The sequence below is a fragment of the Ammospiza nelsoni genome, chromosome 6 (genome assembly GCF_027579445.1).
Source record: "Ammospiza nelsoni isolate bAmmNel1 chromosome 6, bAmmNel1.pri, whole genome shotgun sequence".
In the NCBI taxonomy this organism is placed as follows: Eukaryota; Metazoa; Chordata; class Aves; order Passeriformes; family Passerellidae; genus Ammospiza; species Ammospiza nelsoni.
Window position 1 is genome coordinate 46,932,625 of NC_080638.1, and position 12,099 is coordinate 46,944,723.

The 12,099-nt window shown below is 38.1% G+C and overlaps 1 protein-coding gene across 1 annotated transcript in view; it reads right to left on the reverse strand.

The window, feature by feature from the left end:
- The window catches only part of KCNK10 (potassium two pore domain channel subfamily K member 10), a 52,185-nt gene that overhangs the window by 17,037 nt on the left and 23,049 nt on the right, over window positions 1–12,099 (reverse strand). Inside the window, exons 3-5 of the mRNA XM_059474787.1 lie at window positions 11,029–11,369; window positions 5,652–5,769; window positions 2,535–2,695 (exon numbers count right to left, since the gene is read on the reverse strand). Coding sequence (XP_059330770.1) covers window positions 2,535–2,695; window positions 5,652–5,769; window positions 11,029–11,369 — 620 coding nt within the window. The remainder of the gene's footprint in view (window positions 1–2,534; window positions 2,696–5,651; window positions 5,770–11,028; window positions 11,370–12,099) is intronic.

Sequence of the window (12,099 nt, forward strand, 5' to 3'; positions counted from 1 at the left end):
TACAGGAGCAGAGTGCTAAGGCAGATGAACATGGAAATTTGATGCATTACACACATGCTAAGTTTCTTCCCATTCTTTCCACAAGAAACTGGACCGTCCCAAATTGCCTGCGAGGACAAATAATACAGATAGATATTGCTCTCTAGAGCACTGATGCACTCATTGACTTCTCAGCTACTTCCAGATTTGTCAGGCACACCACCCAACATGTTATTATGTTTTTCAATGTCTTTTTAGCCTATATTTGCTCATTTTAGTTTCTTGAATAACTACTCTCCTAATTCTTATGTCCTCTCTTTACAGGTGGTAACAGGTTGTTTTACACCCACAAATATGCTGAATTTCAGTTCATTAAGGAGACATTTATAAAATTAGAAACAAGAGTTACACATTGAGTTAAAATTTGCTCAGTGCTCAGCATTAAATCAAGAACTCTTACTCTACTTGAGGTTTCATCTGATTAGGTAAAAACATTTATGAAACCTAACAATGTAAATATAATGTGATAATAAAGTAAACAATTACTGAAATTATCATGATTATTATATTCTGCATATGTCAAATGCTAAATAATCACCTGAAGTGAAACCACTGGTATTAAGACTATTTACTAAGATGCATGTAAATTCTAAACTCTGTCAGAAATATTTGAAATAGCTGAAACTTATTAGTAAGAGTAATGAAGGAAATTATGTATAGCCCTGTTCACCAAACCACAAAATAGTAGATGTAATGGATTTATGACAATCAAAAGAAAAGGAATAAACACACATCTTGGCTAAACAAGAAGACCACAATCTCCAAATTCCTTTGAAGCTGACAAAATACCAAGAAGGAAAACCAATACTTTGGATGGCTCTAAGAAACAAGCAACTGCAATTGACTCAAGAAAATTAAGGAATACTTTGAATACCAAAAGAACTCACATTATGTTCCAACTGGATATATTCTGGATGAAGCATTACTATCAGCACTCATCTGTGAATCTTAAAATACTTTGAGTATGGATTATGCTTTAGCAGGGAGGCTGGAGTAGATGATCTCAAGACATCCCTTCCAACCCCAGTTATTCTGTGATTCTCTGGTTATTTTAATCATAAACTATCATATCAACAGTTTAATGTCTTGTCCATGTCACTCAGAAATACAACACTCAGCTGACAATTAGATTTCCTGACTCTCAGTCCATATCATGACTTCAAGACTGTAATTTTTCTTGGGCAGAAGCAGGCTGTAATGTTCAGAGATTCCACTGAAGTGAAGCAGGTGTAATAAAAAGGTGGACAAAAAAAATTAGGGATCTTAGTTGTGTTTTCACCAAACTGAACTGAGACACTTTTCAATAAGATTCTTTTTATTAAATGAAAATATAAGCCTTTTGAAGTGCTCTCCAGACAGGAATGTACATGCTTACTCACCAATAATCACTAGTCACTTTTCTACATTTATTCTGATACACTATTTATGTCTGGTCTGGGACACCTAAAAGTCATTTAATCAAAATGGAAAGTGTTCATTCTTCAGTCTAATACTTAATTACTTCCTTCCAAAAACAGTTACAATCAATTTGCTCTCATCTGTGGGAATGTTTTAGAAATAGATGTCTATTAAACTAACCAGCTTGGACAGCTTCTCGTCCACTCCATCCCTGGACAGACTTATCTTCAATTAGCCACTTCCAAGGGAAGTATCACACAGGTCACCTCTAGAAGTTCTGCCTCAAAGAGAGAATCCCTGAAGTGAACCATTAGCAAGTTAGCAAAACAGCATTTGCCAGGTCTGTGGCGCTGCTTGCAAAAGAACTGCTTACAGCAATTCAAACTCAAAACCAGAGGGTACTGGCAAAATAAAAGGAAATTATACATGAGCAAGTCTACACAAAAATTTAAGATAGGATGTCTTCCTGGTAGGCAGGGCAGAGAATGATCATGATTTCAGCCAGAGGCATTGCAGCAGTTTTTGTGGTTGAGCTGCAGATCTACACCAACACATCTGTTGCCCTGCAGTGAAGGCACATCACTCAACCATCTCTCTTCCCAGGTTTACATTCACAACAGCAACCCTGCTTTCCTGCTTTCCTGCTTTTCTTTTTGGCTGTATCAGTAACACAATCAGGACCACATCCCTGTTCCTTGAGTGAACAATTACCTTCTTTCCATTTTCAGTGAATAGATGTATATATCTAAAGCTCTTGCAGTGTTTTGAAGACTGTTTTACAACAATTCCTTGTCAGGAAACTAACTTAGGAGATACATTCTCCAGCAACACCCTCAATAAGGAGATTCAGAGTCTGACCTATACCCCCTGCATCATCATCTAGAGAAGTCTGTTTCTCTCCACAGATCCTTACAGATGTTAACTAACATCTCAACATGTTTCATGGTGTCCAACATGTAAAAAATGCTGCAGGTAATAGCAACAAAATTAAGACACATTTTACATGTGTCCAACATGTAAAAAATATGCTGCAGGTAATAGCAACAAAATTAAGACCAGGCTATACAACACAAGCAAAAAAATGTCAGTGAACTTACTCTGAAAACCGTTTCCACCTTTGCAATACTCTTCCCAAAGATGGTTCCAAGCTGGTCTCCAATCCCAGCTAGCAAGAAGCCAAACAGCGGAATCCCAAATAGGGCATACAAGATGCAGAAAACCTTGCCACCAACAGTTCTTGGGGCAATCTTCCCATACCCTGAGGAGAAAAACAATTGTCAGACTCTCAGAACTTATACATGGCTTTTTAGAAAACAAACTAATCCGTTTTAAAAAACTAGTCTTCCTGCAGGCATATTTTTGTTTCATCTATAATTCCTATCCATAGACTTTCAATGGCATGATGTCATTTCCTGGGTAAACCACCCTCTGTTATTCCATTTTTCTTGAAGCCTTAGCTACCCATATTTTCTATAGATTCTGTATCTCTAAAATTGCTGTTTGCTTAATTAACCTAGCTGTTGCCACAGCACAAAAATCCCTCCATGTTGGCCTGGTGCCTGCATGCTGTTGCTCCCCTTGGCCTGTGCCACTGGCTTCCTGACAGGAGTGTGATTCACCTGACAAGGCTCATTTTCAGTGAACAAGGCTCATTTTCAGTGGTTAGCTCGTACTTTCCTCAGCCCCTCATCACACTGACTAATTACACTGCAGCCTCCAAACTGTACCCACACCACGCAAATCTGCCCTTGAACTCTTTTCAATAAAGCATTATGACTCCAGTAGACATGGTATTTCTGTTAAAATGTTAAAGAGAAAAAACCCCAAGAATTGTGACAGTCATATTTGCACCTTTTTAATTTAAGATCAGCTATTTTAATTGAAATGTCATAGAGATTTTGATTTTCACTATACATAATTACTTAAAAATTACCATATAATCACAAACCACTGATGCAATAATGATGCCTTGAGAGGCTACCTAGAACAGAGGCTAGACCATGTCAAAGGAATAAAGTATTTATTAAAAGGCCTTCAAAGGATACACCTTGGGCAGTACAAGAGCCTGGCCATGGCTACACCCAAGATGGACCCTGAGTCAGGAGTTTTCACACTTTTATAAGTTTTGGTCCATTTAATACTGGGGTTAATTGTCCAATTACAGCTTCAGGTTATGAAGTCCTATCTTTCCAAATTGCTCTCCTTAATTCACTGTTGTTTATATTTTTTGGGCCTGAAGCTGCAAGGGTGTCCTTGGTTCTCAGGATGGAAAAGGATTGTTTTGCCTAACTGAATTGTGAAGGGAACTTGCTAGCACTTTAAATGAAGTTCAGAGTTACATACTAATGCAGTAAAGAATCTGGAAAATATGAAAGCTAAATCTTAAGGCATCAATAAAGCATCCAGAGAGGAGGAAATCTATGAAAGTGTCAAGTCCTATTCCTACTGGATTGGCATCACTGGCACCAGATATACCTCTCTGTCATGGGATGCTGAAAGAACTATGCTGACACACAATAATGCATGTCCCATAACCTACTGTCCTTTTCAGACTGCATCTATCATCCCAGATGTCTCCTAAAATTCCAAGAAAGTCCAGGCTCCATAGACCACTGGACTGAGGTTGACCAGGTAATCTGAGTTTCTGCCTAAGAGGAGGCCTAACAGGCCTTCTGGTGCATAAACCAAAACCATGTTCATGCCCTGACACAATACACAGATTTTATGCAGAATGAGATTTATAAAAATCTCATTCATGGAGAATTTCAATAAATATGGGCAAAAATACAAGGTCTTTTCAAAATTATTTAAATAGCAGATGTCAATGAATATGCCTGCATGAACTATGCCTACATAATGGCATTTATTTAATGAGTAATTTAAAAGCCTGTCATTTGGGTCTATTGAGCAAACAAATATTAAGGAGGGTGTTTTCTTACATACGAATCAGAAATCTTTTCTTTCTTGCCACCCTCTGGTTTCATGCTACCATCAAAAATACGTGGTAATGTAGGTTAATATAGAGAAACACTCTATACAATCACTCTTTCCCCCTCACTCTGACAGCAAAGGCAGAGCCAAAGACATCTCTAACTCTACTGTTAGAGATGATCACCACAGCAAGTCTTCAACTGCCACAGGATTCTTTTTGTTGTTATTGTATTACCTGTTTTAAGAGCCTGCAGAATTTAGTCAGATTCTCATACTTTATTGAAGGGTTATGTGATTATCAAGTTATTTGTCTGTACAGTCACCAGTGTGTGCACCACAGCTGTAATGTGGAGAAGCAATTTATACAATATTGAAAGCAGAGTAATACTCATAGAAAATGCAAATAAAAATCAACAATTTGCCAGTGATTTCCAAATAATTAGATCTCTTGATCTGATTGTTATGGCAGCACTGAAATCAAGCTTAAAATTATAAAACTACTGTATAATTGTCTACAGATTAACTATATCAACAATGCCGTTGGTTTATTTTCTTTTTCCTTCAGACCATCTTCTGAAATCCAAGCTTGTTGAACATCCTTCTTAAGAGGAACTGGCTTATAGAGGAGGGATTAAAACCCTTAGTATATCTAAGACCAACATTCAGAGATCTAATACTAAATATATTGGACACAATGCATAGGGAGAGAGATGATAAGGGCCTGAATAATTATCTTGTTAAAATAAGTGGTTCAAGAAAAGTGAATGGAGCAGTTCAGTGTACTCTTCATTTAATACAGAGAAATGTGTCCATAATCAAGGCCATGAATTCTAGAAAGAAAAAAGGGAGGTTTTTATACAATGTATCATTTGTGTAATTCCTTTCAATTGTTAGTATGAAAGCAAGTAAGAATTTTTAAAAGTGTGTAGTAGTTATCAGAATATATTTCCAGTTATGGAAAGGAGGAGGATATTAAAAGAATTGCTTGTTCTAAAGCAATTGCTTGTAGATTGCTTCAATCTATATCAAGAACAGTTATAAAGCCTGCATGAGTTTTACCTGTTTTCAGCTCAGCATTTCCACTCTACCCTAATTATGTAGACAACTTCTGACACCTACTAAAAGACTCAGTGCCCTTGACACATGCTGGAGTCATGTCTTCTGCTAACAGAGAAATACACTTCAGCTACTTTATTTCCTTGTTGCCTACCTTCCTCAAATTTATTTCATTATCTATGTCTCAGTGTGACTGTGTCTTTTTAAAAAATAAACAATAAACATACCTATGGTAGTGATGACTGTTCCAGCAAAGAAAAAGGCACCTCCAAGGTCCCAGTGACTGCTCTTGTTAGAGAAATTTCCAACGGGATTGACTCCTGAGTCCTCAGCCTCAACAGCATGCTGCAAAGAAAACACAAAGAATCAGCATCATGCATGCCTTACTGTATCCTATGCCAGTCGGTATAGGCTCCAAAGGGAAACTTCTAGGACCGTGGAAACAGCCTCAATTTAAGTTTTTAATATTTGTTCATAGTATAATAGCCTCTTCTGTACACATAAGTTGAACACACGACTGAACTGAATACCCATTAAGGTAGAAGAAAGATAAAATGCATAAACAAATGACAAAAGATACAAAGCAATTGGGAAGTAAAGGACCAACACCATAAATTCTTCCATAAATATTGTTCTTGTAGCCACTACTGCCAAAGGAAAAATTCCTCATTGGGGACAGTTATGTTAGAAGCAGCTAGAAAGGTGGTAAATACAAATAGTGTTTGTGAAATCAACTGAAGCTAGTCAGCCAAGAATTTAAATTCCAAGGCAATCAGTAATTGATTAAGTAATTTATATTTTATGCAAACAAAAGAAATAAATATGGCCTATATATACCCTGTTTGAAATTAACAAATAAGGTATCTATGGAAACATCATAAATAAACTTTGTGATCAGCTCAAGCTTCCCAGTTGCCACACTACACATGATCTCATGTCCACAAATACAACATGATACACAGGCTCCCAGACAGTGCTTGAATGAAGTATATTCTGGATAGAAGCTGAGGTAGCTACACTGCTTCCTGGTCACTGTCCTGTGTCCCACATAATACTGAATCAAACCAGGCAGACGTATCAGCCTCCTGAATGTTTGTTGGGAATTTCTAAAAATGCACCATATTGTATCATGGGGACATACACATTCACTGTTCATTGCAGCCTCACAGTCCAAAGGAAGACAGAGCTGAACACATCAGCCTATGAAGTACAGAAATAAATCTCTCATCAGCATCCAGTATACTCACCTGAATTGCTCTAAGATGACTTTTGAGATGCCCTTCAGCAGGTATTTTCAAGTTGCTTTTAGATCTCATACAAGGTCTTCTTCATCACAGAGAAATTCAGACCTCACTCTTGAACAGCAGCAGCAATGTCTCCCTTTCTCCCTTTCAAATGTTCCCAAGTCTAATTTTGATAAAACCACTGCAGAGGAACCAAGATTCTTTTTTTCTTCCTCCTAAAATTTCCAACTCTTTGCTTTTCTCCCATTCTGGTCCAGCCTCACTTCATGTTGCTGTTATCAGCTGCTCACACTACTGCCAGACCTTCTACTTCTCTTTCTGTTATTTGCTCCTCCTCCTAAATATTGCCACCAATCTTTAGCCTCGGCAGTTTCAGTGAACTTATTGCTGGGCTCAACAAGTGAAGCAAAGTGCTACTTCTTGCATCCTCTGTTTCTTTGGCATGTTCAAAATGGAGTTTCCACCTATCAACACAGATTTGACTTTTCTTATTGCATTTCTTTAATTAGTTCTCTTTTCCATGATTTATGAATTGTCAGGGTGGTTTTCTATTTCACCTTTTCATATACTGTCCATGTGCAAAGCAAGTTTAGCCATTCTATTTTGCCATTGCCCCACTTCTTACCTGGTCATGCCTACGAGTTATCTCTTAATCTTCTCTAAAACCTCACATTCTCTTATGGATTTAGCACTGACTTTTAAACATCCATTTAACACCTTCTCTCCCTAGCCTGCAGGATAAACTTTCCTCCTCATTAATCTCTTTCCACCAATGCTTTATTTACCACATTCTTACTTCCACTTCCATTTTTCTCACTCATTTTTTGCCTGTATTTCCAACTCACTTCATGGTCATAAATGTTCCTCTACTGTTTTTTTAGCCTGGGCAAGTTTTAGCTAATCTGCTTCCCAGCCTTTAGTTATTCATCACATTGCCTCACAAAAGGGAAAGGAGTGGGAGAAGAGGTATATGGGCAAGAACAGAGACAGCTACATCTAAAGACATCAGTATGGCACAGCCTTTTTTAGAAGTAGAGCTACTACATGCCAGGCTAAGTTGATTGTGAAACTATAGCACAAGCAAGCTCCAGGCTGGACCAGTTTCATTTCATGTGGGCAGAAAGCCAGGGCTCCTCAGCACATGTCCATACCTCAAGAATCAGGGATATAGGGAATGGATGTGTTTCAGACCAAACCCTTTGAAAGGGTTTCTGTACCATTTGCTGGCATATTGCAGGTGGTGTGAAAGCAGAGATCATTTGTTGGTTTATGCAGAACAGCATAAATCAGCACAACAGACAGGTTGCCCGTTTATATAGGCCATGACACACTGTCAGCTACCCTGGTTACTTCTGCCAAAGAATGCTGTCCGCCCTCCCCATGAGTATGTGAATGTCAGCAAGCTAATTACACTTAAATTACACTTGAGTTTACACAGTTTAGCAAGTCTTTCAGGGCCAAGCACGAACCCCTGAAGTGAAGGAGTATACGGTTGCCTTAGATAGCTTTGAGATTCTCACACTCCCTTCTCATCCAGAAAAAATTCATTTTTTCTTTAAATCTTCACTGACATCATTCATTTATAAATATCCAACTATCCCAATGCTGTCTTTTAATACATTGTATTTTGCATACAGCGATGGAGGACAAAAAGAGAGCAGCAAAACAAAGCAGCCGGCAGCCTGCAGTTAACAGAATTTAAACAACCAATTTCAGCTCATGCATGAGAAAAGGATGCCTTACTACTACCACCACAAGTCCTCCCACACAGAACTATCGTGCTAGATGGAAACTGACACAAAATTTAAACAATGATACTATTACTGGCAAGACTCTCCCAGTTCACACAGACCACGAAATTTTACAAGTTTCCCATCTGAAACTTCAGATTGGTTTTCCAGCAATGACCTGAAGAGAGGCATCCTCAGGTTATCTCAGAGTAGGAAAAAAGCTAATTTCCAGAGTGCTAAACACTTTGCTAACAAACCTCACATATTTAAGATATTTTAAACTAGTAGTTTCAGCTACTTCTATAGTTGAAATATTGTTGAGAGTGAGAGGTCATCAGAGTACCCAAAGCTGTTTGACACTTGCTCCTTTCCCCATCTCTTTTTCCTTCTCCAGAGGAGCTACAAGTACAGTACAAAAGTACACAGTATTTTTTTCAGTGTAGTTTATAAATTGAACGTCCAATCTTCTTTACTGAATGACTACCAACCTATTGTACTTTTTCTTTTGAAATGCCACCCATTTCAGGGAAGACAATAATTTGAAATACCTCAAAGGGCAGAAATTGTCTTTTGGATGTTCAAATAATGCTAAAGCAAACAGGTAGGAGTGAAGAGAATGACAAAAGTACTGAAGTAAATAAAACTACTTGATATTATTTGTTTTTAAAAACATGTATTTTTGATCACAGTTTTCTGGTTTTCTCTCCATCCTTGCATAGATGTGTGTTTTACTCTCAGCCCCTTTGGTATCAATACAGTAAAATCCTTCTGGAAGAAAAAAGACATGGTGTGGTGACACGATCTGCATGGGACTGAAGGCAAATCCCAGAGCAGAAGCCCAGCATTTGTGGTGATACTGGGACAATTGAGTCCTGTATTCCCAAAGAGAGTGAAACCAACTTGCATCTCAGTCTGAAGTACACTTCATCAATTCCACTTACATAAGCAACAAGATAGCTGGAAGCCAGTGCAGCTGGTGAGGAGAGAAGAGCAAAACAGACTGTTTCTGGTTTCTCCATGAAGAAAGGTTTTTATCTGCTTCATTTGTTCATGTTTCTGTAATTTTTCCAGTAAGATCCCAAGTAGAAAGAAGAAAAATATTTTTCAAGGATAAGGGTAATATCCCTCTCAAGTGATGAGACAGTCAAAGATGTATCTTCTCTACTTGTTATCAAGGATAGGAATTTGGTAGGAAGAGAAAATTCTTGTCCTTTTTTTGCCTAGCTCTATTAATTCCTCTTCACAGATCATTCTAATCCAATAATTATTATCTCCCTCTGCAATTATTTTTCCAAGCAGATTTCTATCAAAAAAATGACATTTCTATCAAAAAAATGACATTAGGACATTTATTATAAATTGACATTTATTCACTTTTCCACAACAGCATTTTCTAAGGACCAAGGCCAGCAGTTTTTTTCTGGTTTAATCAAAAGTAACAACTTTCAAAGTCCATTCCTTCAATATTTCTACCTATACCACAAAGGACTTTAAGAACCAGTCAACCTGGAAGTGATCTACCTATGTACCTATACTGAGGCTGAAGTTTGAATATATTCCTTAGGTATGTTGCATTTCTTATCTAATCTTTGTTTTCTCCAGGACTACATAAATCCAGGCTAACTGATAGGCTTCTACGTGGAATTCCAAAAGAAACTCTACTGAAGTCTTGTAAGATACATTTTACTTTCCTTGTCTAGAGTTTTAATCAATTAAAGATAGATAAATCTATCCCTGACAGACCTTTCTTGCATGTTAATATATTTTCCACTTATCCTTGCATATTCGATAATTGTTTCCTTCAAAATTGATTCTAAAACTTTTCATACTACATCAGACTAAAAATTCCAAAGATTTTAAATGACAGTTATTTTTTGATTTGTATACTTCATCCTCCTTAATTTATTTAAAAATTACAACAGTAAACCTGTACGTTCAGAATTCTTGGCTGAATATTTATTTCAAAAATCCCACCTGTCATGTTCTATGTGCCCTCCTGGTTGCTGTGTTTAATTTTGAAGAAAGAATTAAGAACTTAAGACTACTTGAAAATTTGTAGAGATGAGGGCATAAGTCTTGCAAATCTATCACCTCTCTCAAATTTTTTTCCAGATATTAGGTTCTGCTTTTCTTTGCACACCTTTCATAATTCTAGTGAATACAAGTACCAATTTCTTCATTCTCATGAGCAGTGACAGGACTCAAGGAAATGACCTGAATCTGAGTCAGGAGAGATATCAGGAGAAAACTTTTAACACAGAGAGTGGTTGGGCACTGGATCAAGATATCCAGAGCAGTGGTCACAGCCCCAAGCCTGACAGAGTCCAAGAAGCATTTGGATAATGCTCTCAAGTCTCCTGCATAGGGTCAGGACTTGGACTCCATGATCCTGATGGGTTCCTTCCAAACCAAGCTTATTCTATGAATCTATGGTTATATATATTTACAACTTTTTGGACACATAGTTTCTGCTTCTCAGACCTTAAAATTACTGGGAAAGAGCCTGCTTCACACTGCCCATTCCAAGGTCTCTGTGAACAATTTTGCTCCCCACCAACTCAGCTGGTCAATAAACCACTGAGCTGTTTCTCCCAACTTCCAAGAAGTACCATCTTCTTCACATGGCCTACCTGAATGAGTTTCTCCAGCTCTGGCTCGGAGACACAAAGGTGCTCCCGAAGAAACACAGCCTTCTCTGACGCGATGCTGGTCTTCTGCCTGTTCTCAAAGGGCTGCTCCAGGGCACGGAAGACGAGTCCTCCCACCACCAGGTAAACTACCACCACAATAAAGATGGCCACCACTGCTCTCCAATCCATGACTGCGTGCCGGCTTTGAGAAGTGTCTTCCATGGCAGCAACAACAGAGGTTTGGGTGGAAACGGCGATTTTTGAAGGTGGGTAATGCCTGATAGTTTTGGTCTCAGGCTCACGAGCCCTCACTGCTGGGGGAACAGGTGGGGGAACAGCCGCTGAAACAAAAAGCAAAAAACCTTATTCAAAATCAAAGCTCTTAAGGTATGACCTTGATTTACATTTAAAAAATCTTAAATAATATTTTCTAGACTTTTACATAAATCATGTTCTTCACATAGATATGATTCTTCTCATCTGGAAAGTTCCGTATCTTCTTTGTCTATTTCTACTCAATGGACACCTCAAGGGTTTGCTTTGCCCATTACCTCTAGAACTTTACCCATTACCTCTAGAACTGGACAGGCCAGTTACATGTGCAAAAAGTTCAGAAATATGCAGAAAACCATTTATGCAAAATGAACATGGAAATTCTGACCAGCTAGCATATAAATTACACATGGTGGTGTTTGGTGAAGGACCCAGGCAATGATTTATAAACTTAAATCATAATTCTAACAGTATTCATAGCACTAAGAAATTGAACTGCTAATGAACACTGATCATCACCTGACCTGGAACTGACAGAAATGGAAAATGCTTTGCAAACCACAGGGCTATCTGGCTCTAACATAAAGTGGCCCATACAATTTATCTGGATTCACAAAAGCATCACTCATGAAAATGTCCTTAAAGCCTGGAAACTTCACAAAGTTTAGTATAAATCATGTGTCAGAGTATGTGAGATGTCTGAGGTCAAAGTTACACGCCAAGCACAACGTGGACCTCTCACCTTGGGACTGAGACACTGCAAAGCCCAGGTGACCTCTACAATACATCAGAGCTAAC